The 22,464-nt window shown below is 43.5% G+C and overlaps 1 protein-coding gene across 3 annotated transcripts in view; it reads left to right on the top strand.

Annotated features, from left to right (window-relative positions):
- FGF13 (fibroblast growth factor 13) overlaps window positions 1-19,553 on the top strand; it is a 509,769-nt gene extending 490,216 nt beyond the window's left edge. For all 3 annotated transcript variants that reach the window (XM_073543570.1, XM_073543568.1, XM_073543569.1), the window contains 2 exons: window positions 16,426-16,624; window positions 17,937-19,553. In XM_073543570.1, the coding sequence (XP_073399671.1) occupies window positions 16,426-16,624; window positions 17,937-18,073 (336 nt within the window). In that variant the 3' untranslated portion in view covers window positions 18,074-19,553. The remainder of the gene's footprint in view (window positions 1-16,425; window positions 16,625-17,936) is intronic.
- The last annotated feature ends 2,911 nt before the right edge of the window (window positions 19,554-22,464 follow it).

Below are 22,464 nucleotides of genomic sequence, written 5' to 3'. Positions count from 1 at the left end.
CTGGTTAATTCTTCCAGCGTTCAAACAATATTAGATAAAAACCCAAAAAGATGTATGGTATGCTAATTATTTCTTTTTGGTATTCTATATACAGCTCTGGCAAAAATTAAGAGACCACTTCCAAATATTCATTTTGTCTGATTTTTCTCTTTATGGGTATATTTTTGAGTAAAATGTAAATTGCTCTTTTATTTTATAAACTTCTGACAACATGTCTCCGAATGTCCAAGCAATAAATTTAGATTTTTTTTTCTGAAAAGGAGGAATGGTCAAAATTAAAAAAAACCAGTGCTTTCAGAACTCAAATAATGCAAAGATAACAAGTTCATAATCATTTAGAAACAACAATACTAATGTTTTAAAAGCTCAGGAAGAGTTCAGAAATCAATGTTTTTGTGGAATAACCATGATTTTTAAAAACAGCTTTCATGTGTCTTGGCATGCTTTCCACAAGTCTTTCACACTGCTTCTAGTGCAAAAATGTAAGCAGTTCTTTGATGGCTTGTGACTATCCATCATTCTTTTGAGTACATTCCAGAGGTTTTCAATGGGGTTCAGGTCTGGAGAATGGGCTGCCCATGACAGGTTTGTGATGTGGTGGTCTCTTAATTTTTGCCAGAGCTGTATGTATCAATGCAATCAAAGAGCACAAAATTATTTAGTTATTAATATTATTTATTATTATAGCGCCATTTATTTCATGGCGCTTTACATGTGAGGAGGGGTATCTATATATATAAAATTGAATGTTTGTGTGTGTGTATCACCAACCAATCACAAAGTATCTTTCATTTCACCAGTGCTGTTTACAAGGAGCTGAACTGTGATTGGTTGCTATGAGCAACAGTTTTCCCAACTCAACAACACCTCAGCAGACACTGACATGGTGGGAGAAATCTAGCATCCCCGGGAACATAAGCTCCCAGCCATTGTCTGCCCCCCCATAAAGGAGCAGAGCGCGCATGACAGAAATGATTCACCCCCTCCTGTGCCCATATCCCCATCACACATCCTCCATCCCATAGGCACATCTTCCAGTATCACGGACCGGCCTGTTGTGTTCCTTGGCCTTCATGATGCTCTCTGTGCTTCAAACAAAACCCTGAGACTATCACAAAGCAGGTGCATTTATGCGGAGACTTGATTACACACAGGTGGATTATATTTATCATCATTAGTCATTTAAGACAACATTGGATCATTCAGAGATCCACAATGAACTTCTGGAGTGAGTTTGCGGCACTGAAAGTAAAGGGGCCGAATAATATTGCATGTCCCACTTCTCAGTTTTTGCTTTTCCACAAAAATTTAAAATAACCAATTAATTTTGTTGAACTTCACAATTGTGTCCCACTTGTTGATTCTTCACCAAAAGTTTACATTTGGTATCTTTATGTTTGAAGCATAATATGTGGGAAAAGGTTGAAAAGTTCCAAGGGGCCGAATACTTTTGCAAGGCACTGTATATTTCTGCTGTTATATGCACCCGGAGCCATCTTATTTAAGGACACATATTTTCCCCACTTAAGGCTACTTTCACACATCAGGTTTTCGGCGTCAGGCGCGATCCGGCGTCGTGCCGGAATGCCGGATCCGGCAAATGTTTTGTAAAACCTGATGTGCCGGATCTGGTTTTCTGCCGGATCCGTCTTGTTCTTGACAGACAAAACCGGATCTGTCTCATCCGGTTCATCCGTTTTTCTATCCGTTTTTCGACGGATTACGCCGGATCTGGTTTTTAAAATTGACCCTTGTGGCCTTCCGAACGGGATTGGCTACTGGAAAACTATATATAGCATGTTCCTACAGCCCTTCTTTGACAGGTTGTAGAGGAGAAAGTGCAGGTTGGAGAGAAGAGCAAGTTACTGGCGAAGATGGATGTTGTCATTGGAAATATTACCACTAGAAGTTCTGTGACGGTTTCAGTAATGAGGGACAATTTTGCACTATACTTTATGTCACCTCAAGGCAGAGTACACTGGCAGGATGACAGAGTGTGAAAGATTTGTGCCCTAACCAAACTTGTGTACCTTCTGGACCAACAGTATATACCTTTGCCAACCAAAGTTGGCTATCTTGTCATGGTCTTACTATTTTTAGCTTTAGGCCACAGGTGTGTACCTGGTTGTGTTTTATGCAAAGTATTTCACCTTTTAACAAAAGTTGTGTACATTGTTAGGAAATCACCAACAATAAACACAACTTTTCAGGTGAAATACTTTGCTTCAAACACAACCAGGAACACAACTGTGGCAAAAAGCTAAAATTTACCCACAGTTATATACCTGGTTTTGAATACCTTTTTACCTTTTAAATACCCTGTATTTAACCTTTTTTTTAAACATATTTCGCCGCAGAAAGAAATGACAGACAACCAGTGTAAACAATAATTTAACTTTTATTTAAAATATTTTTTTTTGTGTAAACTGTTTTTAAAGTTAAAAAAACTTTTTTAATAAAGGTTTGAAACCAACCAAATGGGCATTTTTATTACAAAAAAAACATTATAACTCGGTGTAGTGTGGGGTGGAAATACTGCTGGAGGGGCTGCGGGACACTTCAACAATGGGAGTGTGGAGAGAGGACTGGGATCGTGGTGGGGAAGGAACAGTTAGAGGTGATGGTGTGGAAAAAGCTACAGAATGGGTGGACATGTGGGAGGCAGAAGAGGTGGTGGGCGGTGGAGTGGAGGGTTGGGCAGGGACTGTAGGAGCAGATGATGTTGATGGAAAGTTGTATGGGGAAGGAGTTTGGTACGGGGAAGGAGTTTGGTACGGGGAAGGAGTTTGGTACGGGGCAGGTTGCTGGAAGTGGGGAGATGTCTGGTACTGGGGAGGTTGCTGGTACTGGGAAGGTTGCTGGTACTGGTGAGGTTGCTGGTATGTAATAGGAGGGGGAGGATGGAAAGTGGCTGGAGGGGGTGCAGATGTAATAGGAGGGGGAGGATGGAAAGTGGCTGGAGGGGGTGCAGATGTAATAGGAGGGGGAGGATGGAAAGTGGCTGGAGGGGGTGCAGGTGGAGGAACTACAGTGGTGGGAGGTGGAGGTTGGGAGGTAACCTGCTGTAGAGCACCGTGGCACGAATGCATTACATGCATCTGCTGGGTAGGAGATAGTGTTGCCATGCGCTCCACAACAGACCTGAAAAAGGTGTGGTTTGGCGAAGATCTTGCTTCTGAATGCATGGTTTGCAGAAGTGTCTTCACCTCCAGAATGCTGGAGTTGATCTGCTGAAAGCCTGCGGAGATTTGCTCTGACAAGACTTTTAGACAGTTCTGGAAAGATGCATTCAGATGCAAGAACTCTGGCGCATAACTCTTTTCCTGACCCCTCTGCCGCTGCCGCCCAGTACCCGCAGGTGTACTAGAGGTGGCAGGGGCAGAAGGGTGGGGTAAAGGGAAAGCGATCTCCTCACCAGCAGCTTCATGTAATGTAGGCGGCCAAGATGCTCCTGTGCTGGTGGATGGGACAGATGGGTCGAATGTGTGGGAAGGCTGGGAAGGTGCAGATGTACCGGGGCGGTCGAAGTGTCCCTCGGTGCAGGTCTCCTCAGGGATCGCCTCAGAAGGGTCCAATCGTGCAGGCTCCCGAGTGCTGCTCACCGTGCTGTGGAATAAAGAGAAAAAAAAACAATTAAAATACTGACATGGTATGGCCCTGGCTGAAAAAAAAAAGTTACATCTAACATTTTTTTTCACATGTGGTGTGTAATATTTACCTTCTAGTGACCATTGTTTCCCGGAGGAACGACAGGGCTCGTGCGTACTTGTACTTGCTCCTGCGTCCTCCAGATCCACTCGGGGCCCGCATCTCTTTATTGAACTCCTTCTTGAAACGATCCCTCACAGACCGCCACTGATTCACAATTCTGTTCCCTGAAACGAGAAAGGAGTGGTTAGTATACAACATCAGTGTTTCACAAACTCCAGTCCTCATGGTCCCCAGGGGTCATGTTTTCAGGATTTCCATAGTAAATAGAAATCCTGAACACATGATCCGTGGGGACCACGAGGACTGGAGTTCGGGAAACACTGGTTTACATCAAGCAACCGGTACTGTATATACTTACGCTCTTTAATCTGGGCCCGAACATCGAGGTCCTCCCAGCGGCCCACAAGGAGCGAACAGATTTCCTCCCAGAGTCGTCGGGTAACGATAAGGTCAGCGTGGCGGCGGTCAGCCATATTCCAGAGCGGCTCCCTTTCTCTGACGAGATCGATGAGGTGGTCCACATCGAGTCCTCCATCCTCACCGTCAGAGTCGGGAGCACGCTGTGAAGGCTGTTAAAGAAAAAGACAAAAATAACATAATTAGCCTCCACAAAAGAAATGAAATAAAAAGTGCAAAAAAACAAAGCAAAAATATTTATACTTACACGCTGGTGACCGCCGCGTTGCTGTCGCCGACGACCCTGGGAGGCACTGCGAGGACCTCTTGGCCGAGCACCAGATTGGGAAGACTAGAGAAGAAAACAAAAAATGTTATGTCTTTGGATGTAGGCATTTGTTTGCTGTGTGTGGTCTGCAGAACATTGTTTTCTATGTGTTGTGTGTAGTGTGATGTTGTGTTTCTGCGTTTGATGCAAAAAACTTACCAATTGTGAGCCCACTCCAAGTGTCTGTCCACCCCTTCCTTCTTCTTCTGGGAGCTCCTCTTCATCTTGTGAATCCTGTTTTGAAATAAAAGGCAATGAATAGACATATATTACAGAGATGATGGATTTTGGAAATAAAAACTTACCGTCAAACGCTGACGATGCGAGGGAGGGCTCCCAGAAGATGATGTGCTGTCTTCCTGGTGGCCACACTCCATGCCTGTGGGTGGTGTTCCAGCTGCTGCCATTGCTGCTGCTGCTGCTGCATCTATTGGGCGGCTGTTGAATAAAGAGAAACAAAGGGCCAATGAATATCTTGATATTCAATAGCCCTAGTTTGGAGGAATGGGGGATTTGATAATTACCGTCTCTCATCTGCTGCTGGCCTCCCCTCCTCAGCATGTTCCATTTGCTGCTCCATTTGGGGTGGTGGTGGTGCTGATGGTGCTGCAGTGGTCTCCTGCCTTCTCCTGCTGCGCTTGGTTGCTTTCTTGGGTGGCATGTTGGGTGTGGCTGTGGGTCCCACTGTCTTGCTTTTATATATGTCTTGTGGGCAGAGCTACTGAGCATGCTCAGACCAAAAAAACCGGATCCGGCCACCGGATCCGGCTTTCGCCGGATCAGGCGCATTGCGGCGCTCATAGGCTTTCATTGTGTGAAAAAGCCGGACGCGCCGGATCCGGCGTGTCCGGCTTTTTCGCCGGAGACAAAAAACGTTACAGTAGCCGTTTTTTCCAGACGCCGGATCGCGACACATTGCCGGATCCGGCGAAAACCGGATGAAACGCATGGCCATCCGGCGCGATCCGGCGCAAATGCAAGTCAATGGGGGGGGGAAACCGGATCTGGCATTGCATTTCGCCGGATCCGGTTTCTGTCAAAAGCGCCGGATCGCGCCTGACGGCGAAAACCTGATGTGTGAAAGAGGCCTAAACTGGATTTCCACAATGCAGTTACAAAAGATCCACTGACCATCTACTGAAAAGACCATAGAAAAGGAAACAAATTATTTCTTAAAAAAACAGGAACACCCCCCATTAGCTGGGACTGGAAACCTGTTAGCCTAGAGGGTCAATGGGAGTTTTGTTCCCCTCACAGGGAACTACACTCAACCTCTGTCCCCTTAACCCCCAGAGCTTTTTTCGGTTTTGCATTTTCATTTTTCACTCCCCTTTTTCCCAAAACCATAACTTTTTTATTTTTCTGTCCATATGGCCATTGGAGGGCTTGTTTTTTGCGGGACAAGTTGTACTTTTGAACGACACCATTGGCTTTACCATGTCATGTACCAGAAAATATGCAATCCCACAGTTGCTTTTTGTTTGGCTTTTTCACTAAATACTAAAAGTGACCTGCCATTATGATTTTCCAGGTCGTTACAAGTTCATAGACACCAAACTTGTATAGGTTCTTTTTTATCTAAATGGTGGAAAAAATTTCAAACTTTGTTAAAAAAAAAAAAAAAAAAATTGTGCCACTTTCCAAGACCCATAGTATCTCCATTTTTCGTGATCTCTGGTTGAGTGAGTCCTTAGCTTTTGCATTCCAAGCTGTCATTTTTACTGATACCATTTTGGTGCAGATATGATCTTTTGATCGGCCATTATTGCATTTCAAAGCAACGTCACGGCAACCAAAAAAAACATAATTCTGGCGTTTTGACTTTTTCTCGCTACGCCATTTAACGATCAGATTACTCCTTTTTTTATTGATAAATCAGGCGATTCTGAACACAGCTATACCAAATATGTGTAGGTTTGATTTTAGTTTTACTGGTTTATTTTGAATGGGGCAGAAGGGGGGTGATTTGAACTTTTATTTTTTTTATATTTTTAAAAACATTTTTTTTTTTTACTTTTTGCTTCAATAGTTTCCATGGGAGGCTAGAAGCTGTCATAACCTGATTGGCTCTGCTACGTACAGATGATGATCAGATTGCCCCTATATAACATCACTTGCTATGAGCACCGACCACTGGGTGGTGCTCACAGCAAGCCGGCACTGACAACCATAGAGGTCTCAAGGAGACCTCCTTTTGTCATGCCAACACACCGGTGACCCGCGATCGTGTGAGGTGGGTCACCGGTGGGCGTATTTCCGGTGCAATTGCCGTAAGCGGTTGTTAAATGCTGCTGTCAGCATTTCACAGCGGCATTTAACTTTAACTGGTTAATAGCTGCGAGTGGATCACAATTCCACCCACGGCTATTGTGGGCATATGTCAGCTGTTCAAAACAACTGACATGTCCCGGGAAAGATGTGGACTGCGGCAGTGAGGGAGTCTGACTCAAAAAGTACCCCCATAATATGCTGCATAAGGGTTAATGGTGGCCCAACAAGATGCTCCATACATAAATACCCCCCATTTTATGCTGCACAAGGGTTAATGGTGCCCAACAAGATGCTCCATAGATAAATACCCCCCATATGCTGCTGCCGCTGCTGCTATTAAAAAAAAAGACATACTCACCTCTCCGTCGCTGGGTGCCAGGTGCCGGTGTCACCACTGGCTGAAGCCCCCGGCACTGGCTATATTTACCGGTCCCCCTCCATCACTGCGCGCCGCTTTCTCCCGGGTCCTCTGCAGTGACGTTCAGCAAAGGGCGCGCACTTACTACGTCATCGTGCCCTCTGTTGAATGTCACAGCCAGAGGACACGGGAGACAGAGCGGTGCACGGTGGTGGAACGGGAACCAGTAAATATTGCTCTGCTCCCCGTCCTCCCCTATCATATTCATCCCCTCCTGGTGCACCGTCTCTTCAGCCCCTGCTTCCTCCATGGAACAGCTGGGGTGCGGAGACCATGGGGGAAGCAGGGGAGTGCAGAGACCATGCCAGGAGGGGGTGAGTATGGTCTCTGACACCCCCGCTCCTCCTCCCCCGCCGACCCCCGGTATATGACTCGCGTATAAGCTCAGAGGAGGATTTTCAGCTGAAAATCTCGGCTTATACGCGAGTATATACGGTATCTATCTCTCTGTCTGTCTATCTATCAAAGAAAGTAGTATATGGAGAAATGGGTGCGAGACCTTCCAGGCATAGACCGATCCTCAATATTGTACAAAAAAGATGAAGACAGCGCTCCTTCTTAGAAAAAAATATAGTGGTTTATTAGCCCATATGGGCTCCTGCGACATTTCGGCTGAAGGTGTGAGAACGCAAAATGTCACAGGGGCACTTATGGGCTAATAAACCACTTCTGTCTTCATCTTTCTTGTACTATCTATCTATCTATCTATCTATCTATCTGTCTGTCTGTCTGTCTATCACTAACTATTGATCTATCTATTTATCTGTCTACCTATCTGTCTATCTATTTTTCAAAACAAAAAAATGGAGAACCAAAAGCGCAGGTATATTTATTGGCCTATGTGAACAGGTGGCAATGTTTCAGCTTGAGAGTAAGTGAAGCTTTTATATCACTTGTTCTTGAGCCAATATTTTACTCTCTTGTTCAGATGGGCCAATAAATACAACAGTTTTTTGCAAGAAATTTTCAGTTGAGTGTCACCTACTTCTTATGGTTTTTTTAATGTAAAATAAGTTGGTGAGTTACAACCTGGGGGCTGGCACTATACCTGCAATTTTGTTTGTGTTGCTCCAATTTTTTTGTTTTTCTATTTATCTCCATCTGTCTATCTGTCAATCCATCTTAGCCATCCATCCATCATATCCATCTGTCCATCCATCCTATCCATCTGTCCATCCATCCCATCCATATGTCATTCCATTACATCCATCTTTGTCCAATTTGTCCATCCATCCTATCCATCTTATCCATTCATCCTTTCGATCTGTTCATCCATTTTATCCATCTTATCCATCTGTCCATCTGTCCTATCCATCTTATCCATTCATCCATTCCATTTGTCCATCCATCCTATCCATCTGTCCATCCATTTTATCCATCTTATCCATCTATCCATCCATCCATCCATCCATCTGTCCATCCATCCTATCCATATGTCCATCCATTTTATCTATCTTATTAATCTGTCCATCTATCCTATCCATCTTATCCATTCATCCGTTTAATCTGTCCATCCATTTTATCCATCTTATCCATGTGTCCATCCATCCTATCCATCTTATCTATTCATCCTATTCATATGTCCATCCATCCTATCCATCTGTCCATCCATTTTATCCATCTTATCCATCTGTCCATCCATCTTATCCATTCATCTTATCTATCTGTCCATCCATCCTATCCACCTGTCCATCAATTTTATCCATCTTTTTAATTTGTCCATCCATCCTATTTATCTTATCTATTCATCCTATCCATCTGTCCATCCATTTTATCCATCTTATCCTTCTGTTCATCCATCCTATCCATCTGTCCATACATCCTATCCATCTGCCCATCCACTTTATCCATCTTATCCATCTGTACGTCCATTCTACTGTTCATCCGTCCATCTCTATTTCTCTTTCTCATCCCCAATCCAAACCTTATTTTATTATTTTATAAAAGATGACTGTCAATCTCACTTAGATATTATTACAAATCTCTAATTTTAGCTGTAAATTATAAACCTATTGGTTATTAAATCCAAACATTATTTTCTCTAGATAAGTTTGATGAGCGTCAAGTATCCTGCACGTTTTACCATATACAATTACATCAGTCAAATGTTGTATTGTATTCAATTACAACAGTCAGATCATTCATTCAAAAACAGGAAAGCTACATAACAAAAGTACTAAATCACATTACGAAGCTGTGTTGTTTTATTATTTTTTCTGATGGTAACAGCTCGTAAACTGCAGATTTTTTTTCAAGTATTCCCTTCAGCTTACACCCGTGTTGCATGGCACGAACACAAAGCTGCGGCTTGTAGATGTTTGATAGAACACTACAAAAGAAGGGATTTCCTGCTAACGTTATTGGGAAGCATATGGCGCACACCTGGGTAGTGTCTGATTAGAGGTTTACATGCGATGACTATTGCTAGGCTTGAGATTTGAGCAGTATGAGTCCCTCGCTGTTATAAACCTCAGCATCAAAATAAATATTCAAAAGGGGTTTAGAGTATTTTCCTCTCTGTTTCAGCCCACGCAGTTTTCACTGCTTGTTCCTCTTGAGATATCTTAATTTTGCCCGGTAGCGACTGAGCTAGCTGCTTGTAGTTGCCCATTCGGAAAGACTGAGACAATTTATTCTGTTTTGCTGCTTGACAGCTAATACAGTATATATGAGGGAGAGCGAGAACTAGATTTTCTAAAAATCTGGGAGTCTGATATTATAGATTTATAAATTAATAATAATTGATATTAATGGAGTCTCACAACCTCCAACAGTATATACAATTACTTATACATTGCCAATCATTGCGGAGCCATCTTATCCATATGCACCCAGCTCTGCAATCTGAGGGATTCAGAGTTCCCTTTGCCACATAGGAGAACATCATTATTAAGTGGCAAATATGGAGTTCTAGTAAAGATTTTGTACTGAGCGTCTGTCCTATGTAATCAGCAAAATGAGTCCAGAAACAGCACCCCTGATACTTCATCCAAAAGTTTTGCCAATAATCTCTTTCAGAACCATGTTCATTATAGGGATCCTGAGTTCAGGTTTGACCAAAAAATCAACTTTTGCACATATGTAGTCCCTAAATCAATTTAGTATTATATTAGAGGTGTACTCTATGTTATTCTAGGATATATTATTATTTTCTGTCTTTGTGCTATCATCTCACGTTATATTATACCATTTCAATACCTTTTATTGCATATTACATCATACTTTACTAACATAAACTAAAACATACAATTTATACATTAGGACAATATGCATGAAGCTCAGATGAACTACCGTATATACTCAAGTATAAACCCACCCGAGTATAAGCCGAGGCACCTAATGTTGCCACGAAAAACTGGGTAAGCTTATTGACTTGAGTATAAGCAGAGTATGTATTGTCCCCTCTTCCCTGTCTTGGTGTGCGTGGCTCCCCTGTAGCTGTCCTGGTATGCATGGCTCCCCCTGTCGCTGTCCTGGTATGTGTGACTCTCCCCCTCCCGTCCTGGTATGCATGCTTCATATTAAAAAAATATATATATCCTACTCACCCTTCTCCAGCATGCCCTCGCAGCATCTCGTTAGTGCTGGCTTCTGTCAGCTCTTCCTGTGCTGAGCGGTCATATGGCACCACTCATTAACGTAATGAATAAGCACTCCACCCCTATGGGAGTGGAGATGCGTGCATATTAATTACCTTAATGAGCGGTGCCACGTGATCGCTCAGCACAGGCATAGCTGCCGGAAGCTGGAACTGAGATGCAGGGCACTCTGGAGGGTGAGTATGATGTCTTCTGTAAGCCGGTGGCTGCGGCTGCAGCTGTCACTGTGCACACAATAAGAGAAATGACTATTCATTTCTATTTAACAGAGGCACAAGCTGTAGCCACAGCTGCCGGCTCCTGCCTCAGTGACCCGCTGCTCCACCGCTCCCCCTTCCCCGCCGGCTTTCTGGGACAATGACTTGTGTATAAGCTGAGGGGGGCACATATTCAAGACTTTAATGAGTGGTACCACGTGACCGCTGAATGCAGGAGCAGCTGGGGCACCGAGACCATGGGGGAAGCAGGGGGGTGCAGAGACTGCGCCAGGAGGGGGTGAGTATGGTCTCTGACATCCCCGCTCCCTCTCCCCCGCCGACCCACGGTACATGACTCATGTATAAGCTGAGAGGGGGACTTTCAGCCCAAAAAAATGTGCTGAAAAACTTGGCTTATCCATGAGTATATGCGGTTATTGAAAGAGACATATTGGTTTTCAAATTCTTTTTTACTCATACGTACACTGATATAACAACAAATAGTCCAGAAAGTGAGCAGGGCACTTCAACCATATAAATACAAGCAGTCCCTCATAATAAAATGAAGGGCAAAGAAGAGATCCCACTATAAATTTCAATTAAAAGGTATATTTTTATTGAAAAAATTTCTAAAAACCATATGAAAATAGCAGCAAGATAGCCATGATAGAGGACCACATACATTAATGGGCTATAACATCATATAATATGCCATAATGTAAGTCAATATACATGTCAATATACATGAATAAATAGGCTTTCTACATAACAGTAAACCCTTGTAATGAACAATAAGGGGCTCTAATTAGAAGTTATCCCCTAGCACAATAGCTAAACAAAGGAAAACCCAAACTGCATGAATAGATTTTACCATTCAAATGCTGACAAAGCCCTGAAAAAAACAAATTAACCACAATGTAAAATGTGCTGTGACTGCGCTCCGTCATTAAGGACCATAGTCAGTCCAAAAAACCAAAATAGGTGGATAAATAAGAAATGGAGCTACTGTACCTGTGGCACTGGAACATAAGGTGTCCCCACACCCCGACGCATGTTACGCCGCCAGCTTCTTCTGGGGGCGTACACCAGGAGAGTGAGCTCAATGCCCATCTGTGGATGTCAGGCACTCAGACCATCCTCATGGAGTCGGTTTATAACTGATTGTACAGACACATGCACATTTGTGGCCTGCTGGAGGTAATTTTGCAGGGCTCTGACAGTGATCCTCCTGTTCCTCCTTGCACAAAGGCTGAGGTATCGGTCCTGCTGCTGGGTTGTTGCCCTCCTACAGCCCCTCCACGTCTCCTGGTGTACTGGCCTGTCTCGTGGAAGCACCTCCAGCCTCTGGACACTACGCTGACAGACACAGCAAACTTTCTTGCTACAGCTCGCATTGATGTGCCATCCTGGATGAGCTGCACTACCTGAGCCATTTGTGTGGGTTGTAGAGTCCATCTCATGCTACCACAAATGTTAAAGCACAACCAACATTCAGAAGTGACCAAAACATCAGCCAGAAAGCATTGCTACAGAGATGTGGTCTGTGGTCCCCACCTGCAGAACCACTCCTTTATTGAGGGTGTCTTGATAATTGCCAATAATTTCCATCTGTTGTCTATTCCATTTGCACAACAGCATGTGAAATTGATTGTCAAACAGTGTTGCTTCCTAAGTGGACAGTTTGATTTCACAGAAGTTTGATCTACTTGGAGTTATATTCTGTTGTTTAAGTGTTCCCTTTATTTTTTTGAGCAGTGTACATTGAATGGAGTTGCAATGTTGGGGTCCATTAACTATTTACATACAGCTGTCAGAGGAGCTAATAACAGCTGATCAGTGGTGGTTGCAGGTTTCAGAACACCACCAATTTAATAATAAAGACTGCTCCTTTGGGTTATTAATATTTTAAGACCGGATGACCACTTCAAGCCTTATAATAACTCCACGAAAATACAAATGTGACAACTCTGCTACACAAATATGCTTACATTTTCTGAAAAAACACAAGACCTTTCTAATCCTTGATCTTCATTCCCGCAGCTTTAGGAACTACTAACATTCTTACCATATCTATTTTTCTAAAAAAATTATTTGATTGTAGAACTAAAGCCTGGAAACGCTGGCACAAGGAGAGAAGTTGCCTCCAGCATATATTGTTGTTTTGCTGCCACTGTCACTTGAGACTGCCACTTAAAGGTCAACCTTTCATTTACTGGAGCTACTTTTTACAGAGATCCCAAACATGACTTATGCTTTATAATAATTCATAGGATTATCACAATTCATTTCTAGGAAAATTCCAGGCATGTAATGCTAGGCCTGAATCAGGTGGAGAACCTGCTCAAAAAATTAGAGGGGGTCTCTTACCCAATAACGGTATCATATAATAAGTGAATAACTTATGCTGGACATTAACATTAGAAAATTGTCTGCAGATCCAAATGAGCAAGATTTTAGGACAGCCTGGTGTTTATTAGGGTGGTTTAATACATGTTTTATACATTTTTTGGCATATTGTGGTATTTATCCATTTTCTTTACTCTAGATATTAGTATTGTTCAATATACAGTATATTGCTGTCACTTATTCTTAAAGAGATTATCCAGGACTATACATTTTTTATTATGGCATAAGAACTAACAGGCAGGTAGTTGCTAACTACCTGAAAGTCCTTAGGCCCCCATCACACATAGCGACGCACCAGCGATCCCGACAACGATATGAACTTGTCAGGATCGCTGGTGTGTTGCTACATGATCGCTGGTGAGCTGCCAAATAGGCAACTTCACCAGCGATCAGCACCAGCGACACGGGGGTAACAAGCGACGCACGTCGCTTAGTTACCCACTGTTTACTTTAGTTACCAGCGCGCTGGTGCAGGGATCTGGTAACCAAGGTACACATCGGGTTTCTAAGCGGCGAGCGACACTTAGAAACCCGATGTGTACCTTGGTTACCAGCTCCCTGCACCAGCGCGCTGGTAACTAAGGTACACATCAGATTTCTAAGGCTAGTTTCACACTTGCTTTTTTTTGCAGCGCGTTTTTCCCGCAAAAAAATGCATTGAAAAAACGCATACATAAGCATACAACTGCTGCGTTTTTTTCAAGCATTTTTATGAGCATGCATGAAAAAAACGCAGCGTTTTTATGCGTTTGTATGCGTTTTTAGTGCGTTTTTACCGCGTTTGCGGTTTTTTCCAACATTTTTAGGTGGCCCCTCACACTACCCAAACCATGACTTTACTACCCTAACCCTGACCCTAACCCTAACCCTAACCCTGACCCTAACCCTTAACCAAATCATACTTAACCCTAACCCAAACCCTAAACCCTAACTTACCCTAACCCTGACCCTGACCCTAACCCTGACCCTAACCCTTAACAAAACCATACTTAACCCTAATCCTGACCCTAACCCTGACCCTAACCCTTAACCAAATCATACTTAACCCTAACCCAAACCCTAAACCCTAACTAACCCTAACCCTAACCCTGACCCTAACCCTAACCCTAACCCTGACCCTAACCCTTAACAAAACCATACTTAACCCTAATCCTGACCCTAACCCTGACCCTAATCCTTAACAAAACCATACTTAACCCTAACCCTGACCCTAACCCTGACCCTAACCCTAACCCTGACCCTAACCCTAACCCTAACCCTGACCCTAACCCTTAACAAAACCATACTTAACCCTAATCCTGACCCTAACCCTAACCCTTAACCAAACCATACTTAACCCTAACCCTGACCCTAACCCTGACCCCAACCCTAACCCTAACCCTGACCCTAACCCTGACCCTAACCCTTAACAAAACCATACTTAACCCTAATCCTGACCCTAACCCTGACCCTAACCCTTAACAAAACCATACTTAACCCTGACCCTAACCCTGACCCCAACCCTAACCCTAACCCTGACCCTAACCCTAACCCTGACCCTAACCCTTAACAAAACCATACTTAACCCTAATCCTGACCCTAACCCTGACCCTAACCCTTAACCAAACCATACTTAACCCTAACCCTGACCCAAACCCCAACCCTAACCCTGACCCTGACCATAACCCTAACCCTAAACCCCCTTAACTAACCCTAACTCTAACCCAAACCCCTAAATTCCATGGTTAAAAAAAAAAAACGCATATGCAAAAAAACGCATACATGAGCATGCCAGTGCGCACATATGCGCATCCATAGGCTATAATGGCCATTTTTAGCGCAAAACGTGCGCATATGTGCGCATGCGCTTTTTTGCAGGGCCAAAAAATGCAACATGCTGCGTCTGGAAAATACCAACGCACACCCCAAAAAAACGCAGCGCATGAAAATCGCATACATGCGCTTACAAGCGCGCAGGTATGCGCACCCATGTTAAATATAGGGGAAAAAACGCATGCGCAGGTATGCGTTTTTTTCCAGCGCTAAAAAACGCAAATGTGAAACCAGCCTAAGTGCTGCGCACCACTTAGAAACCCTGTGTTTACCTTAGTTACTAGCTCCAGATCGCTGGTCTCCCGCCTGTCACACACAGCGATGCGTGCTGGCTAGCGGGAGACCAGCGATCAAAAAAATGTCCTGGCCATTCCAGGACGATCAGCGATAACTGGCAGAGGGGCCGGTTGCTGGTCAGTGTCACACACAGCGATCTCGCTGGTGAGATCGCTGTTGCATCACAAAACTTGTGACTCAGCAGCGATCTCGCTATCGAGATCGTTGTGTGTGACGGGGGCTTTAGGCTCATAGCAAAAAAAATCCTGCAGTGTCCTACGCTGGTCTCTGTCTGTACAGAACTGTCATAGGCCGGTCCTACCAGTGCTTCAGCCACTTCTGCTGACATCACAACTATAGGACAGCTGCTTCTTACCTGCTCTGCTCTGTTAAAGAGGCATGACTGCCGACATCATGCTGATTGATAGCTGACTCCCTGCTGCCTAACTGCGGGGAGCTGGCTGTTAATCAGCATGACGTCAGCAATCATTCATGCCTCATCAACACAGCACCCTGGAAGAAGAAGAGCTGCTCTGTTGACATGGAGAAGCAGAATCGTTAACAGGGAAGGTCAATAACTACTCTGTGCCGGCACCGGGTAGAACAGGCAGGTAGTTGCCAATGTTGTAGTTTTTAGGCTCATAGTAAAAAAAATATAATAGTTCGGACAGCCCATTTGAATACCTAAACTTGAAAACTCAAACACTAAAAGCTGAATGAAGACCTTATACTGGTGGAAGTTCTTGCCAAATGCCCATTTTTTCCTTCCTATAATTTAGTTCTATGTGATATTAATTTCAGCCCTATCATGGAAGGACAATGAAAAGTCCAATACTGTGAATGATCTTTTACAGATTAATAATGTAACATGTCTCTTATTTAATATTCCTTTGCAATTATTTTTCATGTAAAAATAGTTTCACAGCCCTTATAATATCTATTTTTAAGCCCGTATGACCCCTTATTATACTTTGCTGATTGAATTATTCATGATATATCTTTTCTTTACAGGAACATTTTACACCTGAATGCAAATTTAAAGAATCGGTTTTTGAAAATTATTACGTGACCTACTCTTCAATGATCTACAGACAGCAACAATCAGGAAGGAGCTGGTTTTTGGGTCTCAACAAAGAGGGTGAAATTATGAAAGGAAACCATGTAAAGAAAAACAAGCCTGCAGCACACTTTCTGCCAAAACCTCTAAAAGGTAAAATAAAAGTGTATATGTTTTTATTCTGTTTTCTTTGTGTTTTCTTTTTAATTACATTTTATGTCTACAAATAGAACACATTATAGTTTCTAAGAAATACATTTTTATATAAAAAAACATAGCCACCCAACCCCAATATGTATGTATATATTAAACCGTTTATGACACCTAGCAATAAGATAGATACATCATTTGTTCATTGGCCTTGATGCTCAAAAAATGAAGCAATAAAAAATTTGGGAATATAATCAATAATAACAGATGGATAAAAGTACCAAATAAGATTGATCATAAGTTATTGTCATAGTTTTTCTATAATGGATGTGACTTTAATGAGCTGTTTATTTTTTTTAAGGAATGCACTAAATGGATTATATGATAAGTTTCAGTAAAGGGGTTTTCAAGGGCCTTAATATTGATGACCTGGGTTCAGATTCTGCCATACATCCATAAATTGTGCAGTGACTGTGAATGATACTGTAAACTTTCCGTCATTCATTTGTATAGCAGAAAGCTTGTAGTACCATTCATGGCCACTAAATAATTGCATAAAAGTGTAGAATTTCTGGTCCACCACTCAACTTCTGGATGGGCGTGGTGGCTGTCTGATCTGTTATTGATGATCTATCCTAAAGCTAGGGTCACACAACTGTACTTTCTCTCATCCAAGAGAATCAAGATAATTATGCTAATCACACTCTCATCAGCTTTAGATCAGAGTAGGATCATAGTGTGATCTGATTTTCTCGAATGAGGAGAAGATGGAGAAAAATGTTTCTCTATCTTCTCCGTTCTGTGAGGTCGAGGATGTCACCCAAGTGAAGTCCAATATTTGCCACTCATCAACTTGCATGGCCAAGTGGGACCCGAATAACAGATCAAACTCAGGCATGGATAAATTTTTACCTCGAACAGAAAAAAATCGGACATGTGCATGACCCCATAGACTAGCATTTGTCCTGGTGCAATATGATGTTTAGTTTGATTTTTCTTTGAGGTGATTTTGCGTAGGATAAGCGTTTTACCGTGGTTGTGCCTTTTTGACCTGTCCCATTTTTAGATAGTGATTTCAAGTCTAGGTCATGATTCTTTATTACTTTCTGTGACGATGATAGTTCTAAGAAAGAGTTGAAAGTAGATAGCTTCAAGAGGGACATCATTTAGAACATGAAGACCAAACAAGAAAATGACTGCAATCATATCACCTGGTGTTATATATCTGTTTCATAATCACATTGTGATTGTAATTGAGCTTTGAATTTAATTGGTTCTTTTGAGAAAAACAGAATTATATTTTCTTTTATTTCAGTGGCCATGTACAAAGAACCTTCTCTCCATGATCTCACAGAATTTTCCAGATCCGGAAGCGGCACACCAACCAAAAGTAGAAGCGTTTCAGGAGTACTAAATGGTGGTAAATCTATGAGTCAGAATGAATCAACGTAGCCAGCTGCAGGCGAGATATAGGTTACGGTACACACAGGAATGGAACCTTACCTCTGGATGCTGTTCAATTCTTACTAGAAGTCTTTCATCCAAATATTCAATTTTTTCAGGACAAGCACTGAACTTGCATAGGTCACTCACGTCAACCATTAGAGCTCCTGGTTTTCAATGGATTCCGTCATTTTAGAATGTGTTTTTTTTGCATCTCGGAAGGCATCGGGATAGCCAGCAAAACATAGAGTGGAATAGGCCGATGAGAGGACATACGCTGCTCTCTGGTTATATCACATATGCTTTTGTGGAAAGAGAAACACAACAAAGAACTGAATTCTCATAAGAATTTTGCTTTCCAAACAAGAATAAAAGACCACTTTTGCTCTTTAAAGAAAATTTTAATGCTTATATGTTTTATAGAGGGCAAGCATAAAAAAACCCCTAAAACTTGTTGTTTATTGGCTTACAGTTTTATATATTAGCTTGATTACATGTATTCATTTGGAGAAGTGCAACACTTTGATTTCTTGAATGCAGCTTCCCGAACTGATCCGGCTCCTCGAAAGCTGGGTCAACATTGCCAAAATCAGGTCAACTCTGAGGTGACCCCCTCAGGCTCAAGTAAACAGTGTTCCTGTAACTAATGCTAAATCATTTTTATATACAGTATCTTTGTAGCTCCCTGGTTATAGTATTACTCCATTTATGTAGACTCAAAAAATATGTATTGTCAACCCCAAGCAGTGGAATCTCTCGTTATGCATCCAACCATCCAACCTATGTAATTTTCTCTTAATTCCATTTTTTTTGTGTTTGATGTTTTATAAATGTTGTGGCTTCTTTTCTAACAAAAAAAAAAACCTGTGGAATTAAGGTGATGATTTTTATAAGAAATGTCTTATTCGTAAATGTCCGTCTCTTGTTTTTCTTTTATTTCTTCCCGTCAACGTATGGCATATGTAAGTATCATAGGTAAGGAGACATTTTGAATCAGGCTGTGTCTAAACAACAGGTATCTGTGCCTGCTATTTAATCGAAATGTTGAAGATATACGTTTTCCATATAGGTAATCAAATCCATTGCATGGACAGAAAAGGATTGGAGTCAAGGTGCATGACATGTTTGATTTTGTGCATTAGATAACGTTCAGTTTTATTTCTTTCTCTCCTGAAATGTTATTACATGGATATGACGTTTCTAGGTTTGGACACATGGTTGATTTGTTGTATACACAAAAATGCACTGATTTCATTATCTCAGTTATTATTTCTATTTTTTTTTTTGTTCCTTTTGTTTTCAATCTAAAATCCCAAAATGAATCTAAAACTCTACATTGAAGCAGGCTATGCATTGTAACTGTTTACATGTTCCGTCATAATCTTTTCTTTGACGTTGAATGGTATCATGTATTTTCTTTATAATAGGACCCTGTTTACGTCGAAGCAGATTGTGCACTTGTAAAATAAATATGTTTCCTTCAGCTAAATGTGTGTGCGGCTTATTCTTTGTTGCTTGCTTTTCTCAGAAAGAGTACGGTAATTAAGAGACAGATATCGCAGACAATTGGGTGAATATATTTAATCAGTTGCATCCTTGATAGAAAGAAGTGCATAATTTCTAGTATAAAAGAACCAAAATGAAATGATATAGTTACTGAGATGTATTAGTTTATAAGTTATGGTGGATCACCCCCAGGGCAGGTGTGGGCATCACTCGGTACCGGGTCGGTCTCAAAGGGATAGGTCGCGGTGGCGGTGACCCGATCCGTGGCCCTGGGTGTCCATGTAAAAGTGGGTGAAAAGTAGCTGAATAAAGTTTATAGGTAGTGTGGTGTAGTGACCACTATGTCTGCTAGGGGGCGCTGTGTGGGTGTCCCAGGATGGGCCTACAGGCATATCCATTGTGGTAATGGGTATAGGATGCTGAATGACCGTTATGTATCCCAAGACCATAGGAGGCCTTGTGACGGAAGCTTGAATATGTGTATTGATCAGCAGAGGTACTGCTGACATTTCCGTTACAATGTGTCAGGGAAGCCTGTGTGTGGCTGTGTGTGTAATAGGACCATTAGTGAGATCATAGCCATGTGATCACCTGTGGGTGTGGTTATGGACCATATAAGGTACCTGAGGTCTGGTCACAAGAGAGAGCGCATGGATCTGATTGGGCCATGTGGAAGGTCCCAGTAGGCCTAGGTGGAGGAAGGTGGGCTACCTTCCTGAAGACCACATGCTGAGGCTGCTGTCCCGGTGAGGCCTGTGTATATTGGCTGTATGTGAGAACGGATAAGCCTCCTGTGTTTGCTGAGGCTCCAGGACTGAGCCTGAAACAATGGACACTTATATTTGCTTTCGCCTGAGCTAAAGGCTATTCCTTATGTTATGTGCTGGTTTATGGGTTATGCAGCAATAAACCCTATGAATTTTTAAAGGAACGTGCCTCCTGATTGACTCCCGTTGCTCCTGAGCGGGTTAAATCCCTTCAATTGGTGACAGACTGCGGGCAACGGTTCCAAGAAGCACATGTTGCCATACTGGCGGCTCTGAGCCAGGAGAGCAGATGGCCGTTGAAAATCGTGAGTAATACTGACCGGGGTCAGTGAGAAAGAGACTGTGAATTGTGCTAGGGTGCCTCTGCAGATAAGAGGTACCCGAGGACCTGTGTGGCCGACACAGGCAACGGACTGGTGTTCGTGTGGTACTGACCTGGGTCAGTGAGTAAGACGGTGTACCTGGCGGGTTCAGTGAGCAAGGTCCTGGAGGGTCAGTGTTGGGAGTTTCTAGGAGAAGAATCGTCTCCCTGGAGCACGTGGTATGACCTTGGACCTGGTGAGGCGTGTTAGGCAGTCTCAGGCAGAGACGGATGTCCTGAATAGCACCCGCTGACCCCCAGGACCTTGTGAGGCCAGTGTGTTGGGAAACCCCAGGAGGAGGGCCGCTCCCTGAATAGCACCCGGTGCACCCTGTGTGTTGGACGGTCTCAGGCGGAGACGGAACGTCCTGAATAGCACACAGACAGGACACGTGAGTTTTTTGTGTGGTGTTTTTTTTTTCTTTTCTCAACTCATCCCGCGGTGGCTCAATGGGAGGCAAGAAGGGGACAAGCGGCTTCCGGTAAATCAGCGGGGTTACGAAGGGGACAAGCAGCTTCTGGTGGATCTGCGGGTCCACAAAGACGGCGCAGCAGGAGCTGCAGTGACACCAGCAGCTGCTTGTGAGCGACAGCCGGAGGTGCTGGTGATTTGTGACAGCAGGAGCTGTGGCAGCGCCAGGAGGAACTGGTGTGGTGTCGTGCTTAAAGGGCCAGTACCAGCCCAAAAAGACAAACTGTACTGTGTGAACTGTGGCATAAGAAGTTCTGCAGAACAGACATGGGGAGATCCCAAAAGGGGGTGGTGGCCCAAATCGGAGTATATGGTAGCCCAAAAGGGGGTGGAGTCCCAAAAGGGGGCGGTGACCCAAATTGGGGTGGTAGCCCAAAAGGGGGCGGTGACCCAAATTGGGGTTGTAACCCAAAAAGGGTGGAGTCCCAGTGGGAGGTGGAGTCCAAAAAGGGGATAGTGGCCCAAAAGGGGAGGAGCATCCCAGCATGAAAGGGGTGGTACAGACAAAATGTTGCCAGGGGCAAATGTCCTATGTCTGTCCAATCTGCCTGGTGAATTACCCAGCCTGCACAATGCTACGGGGGTGTGGCCTCCAGGTAAATAACGAAGACGTGGTTGGTCTGGTCGACCCTGAGAGCCCAGTGACTCTACTGAGGCTTGCTTCTGAGATACCCGGCAGAAAGGTTGGGATTACGTGCAACCACGAGGGCACTAAGGATTGTCCAGTGGCCAGGGTAGTCTATGACAGGCTGGGACATTGCGGGACAGGATGTCACAATAGTCCCGAATCTGTCATGGGCAGTGGTTATAGGCCAGGACTCTAGACTGTTCTCTGGCTTGTGTGAGAGGGGAGTTCCTCTACAGCAGGGGCATGGAGACCTTTCTACTGGTGGGCTAGCAGACATTGAGACGGTGACGCCTCCTAAAGTGGACCGGTCAGAGGTAGAAGTGACCGTGGGAGATGGGGGACCTCCAGAAAAAGGGTCCTACACCTGTGTGAATGGGGGCTTGCTGTTCTTGGATGACAGGAGGAGTAGTGACTCTAATTTGACCGCTATCACCCAACAGCTAGAAGGTCAAATTGACAACCTAAAGAAGTATATACGTGGAAAGAGCATGTTGACAGTTGTCACCAGGTAGAATCGCACCTACGAGACTTGGAGCAAGGGCGCGAAGAGATTTGTCAACAGCTGGCGAGGGAGTGCCTGAAGGTGGCGAGTATGGAAGTCGCCAACTTTGCGCAGGTGGAGTGGCTGCGCCACCTAGAGTCCGAGCTCTCAGCAGTCAATGCCCT

The sequence above is a fragment of the Dendrobates tinctorius genome, unplaced genomic scaffold, assembly GCF_039654945.1.
Source record: "Dendrobates tinctorius isolate UK_male_01 unplaced genomic scaffold, ASM3965494v1 ptg000133l, whole genome shotgun sequence".
NCBI lineage: Eukaryota > Metazoa > Chordata > Amphibia > Anura > Dendrobatidae > Dendrobates > Dendrobates tinctorius.
The sequence above is the reverse complement of the archived record's forward strand: the minus strand, read 5'-3'. Positions and strand labels throughout refer to the sequence as shown.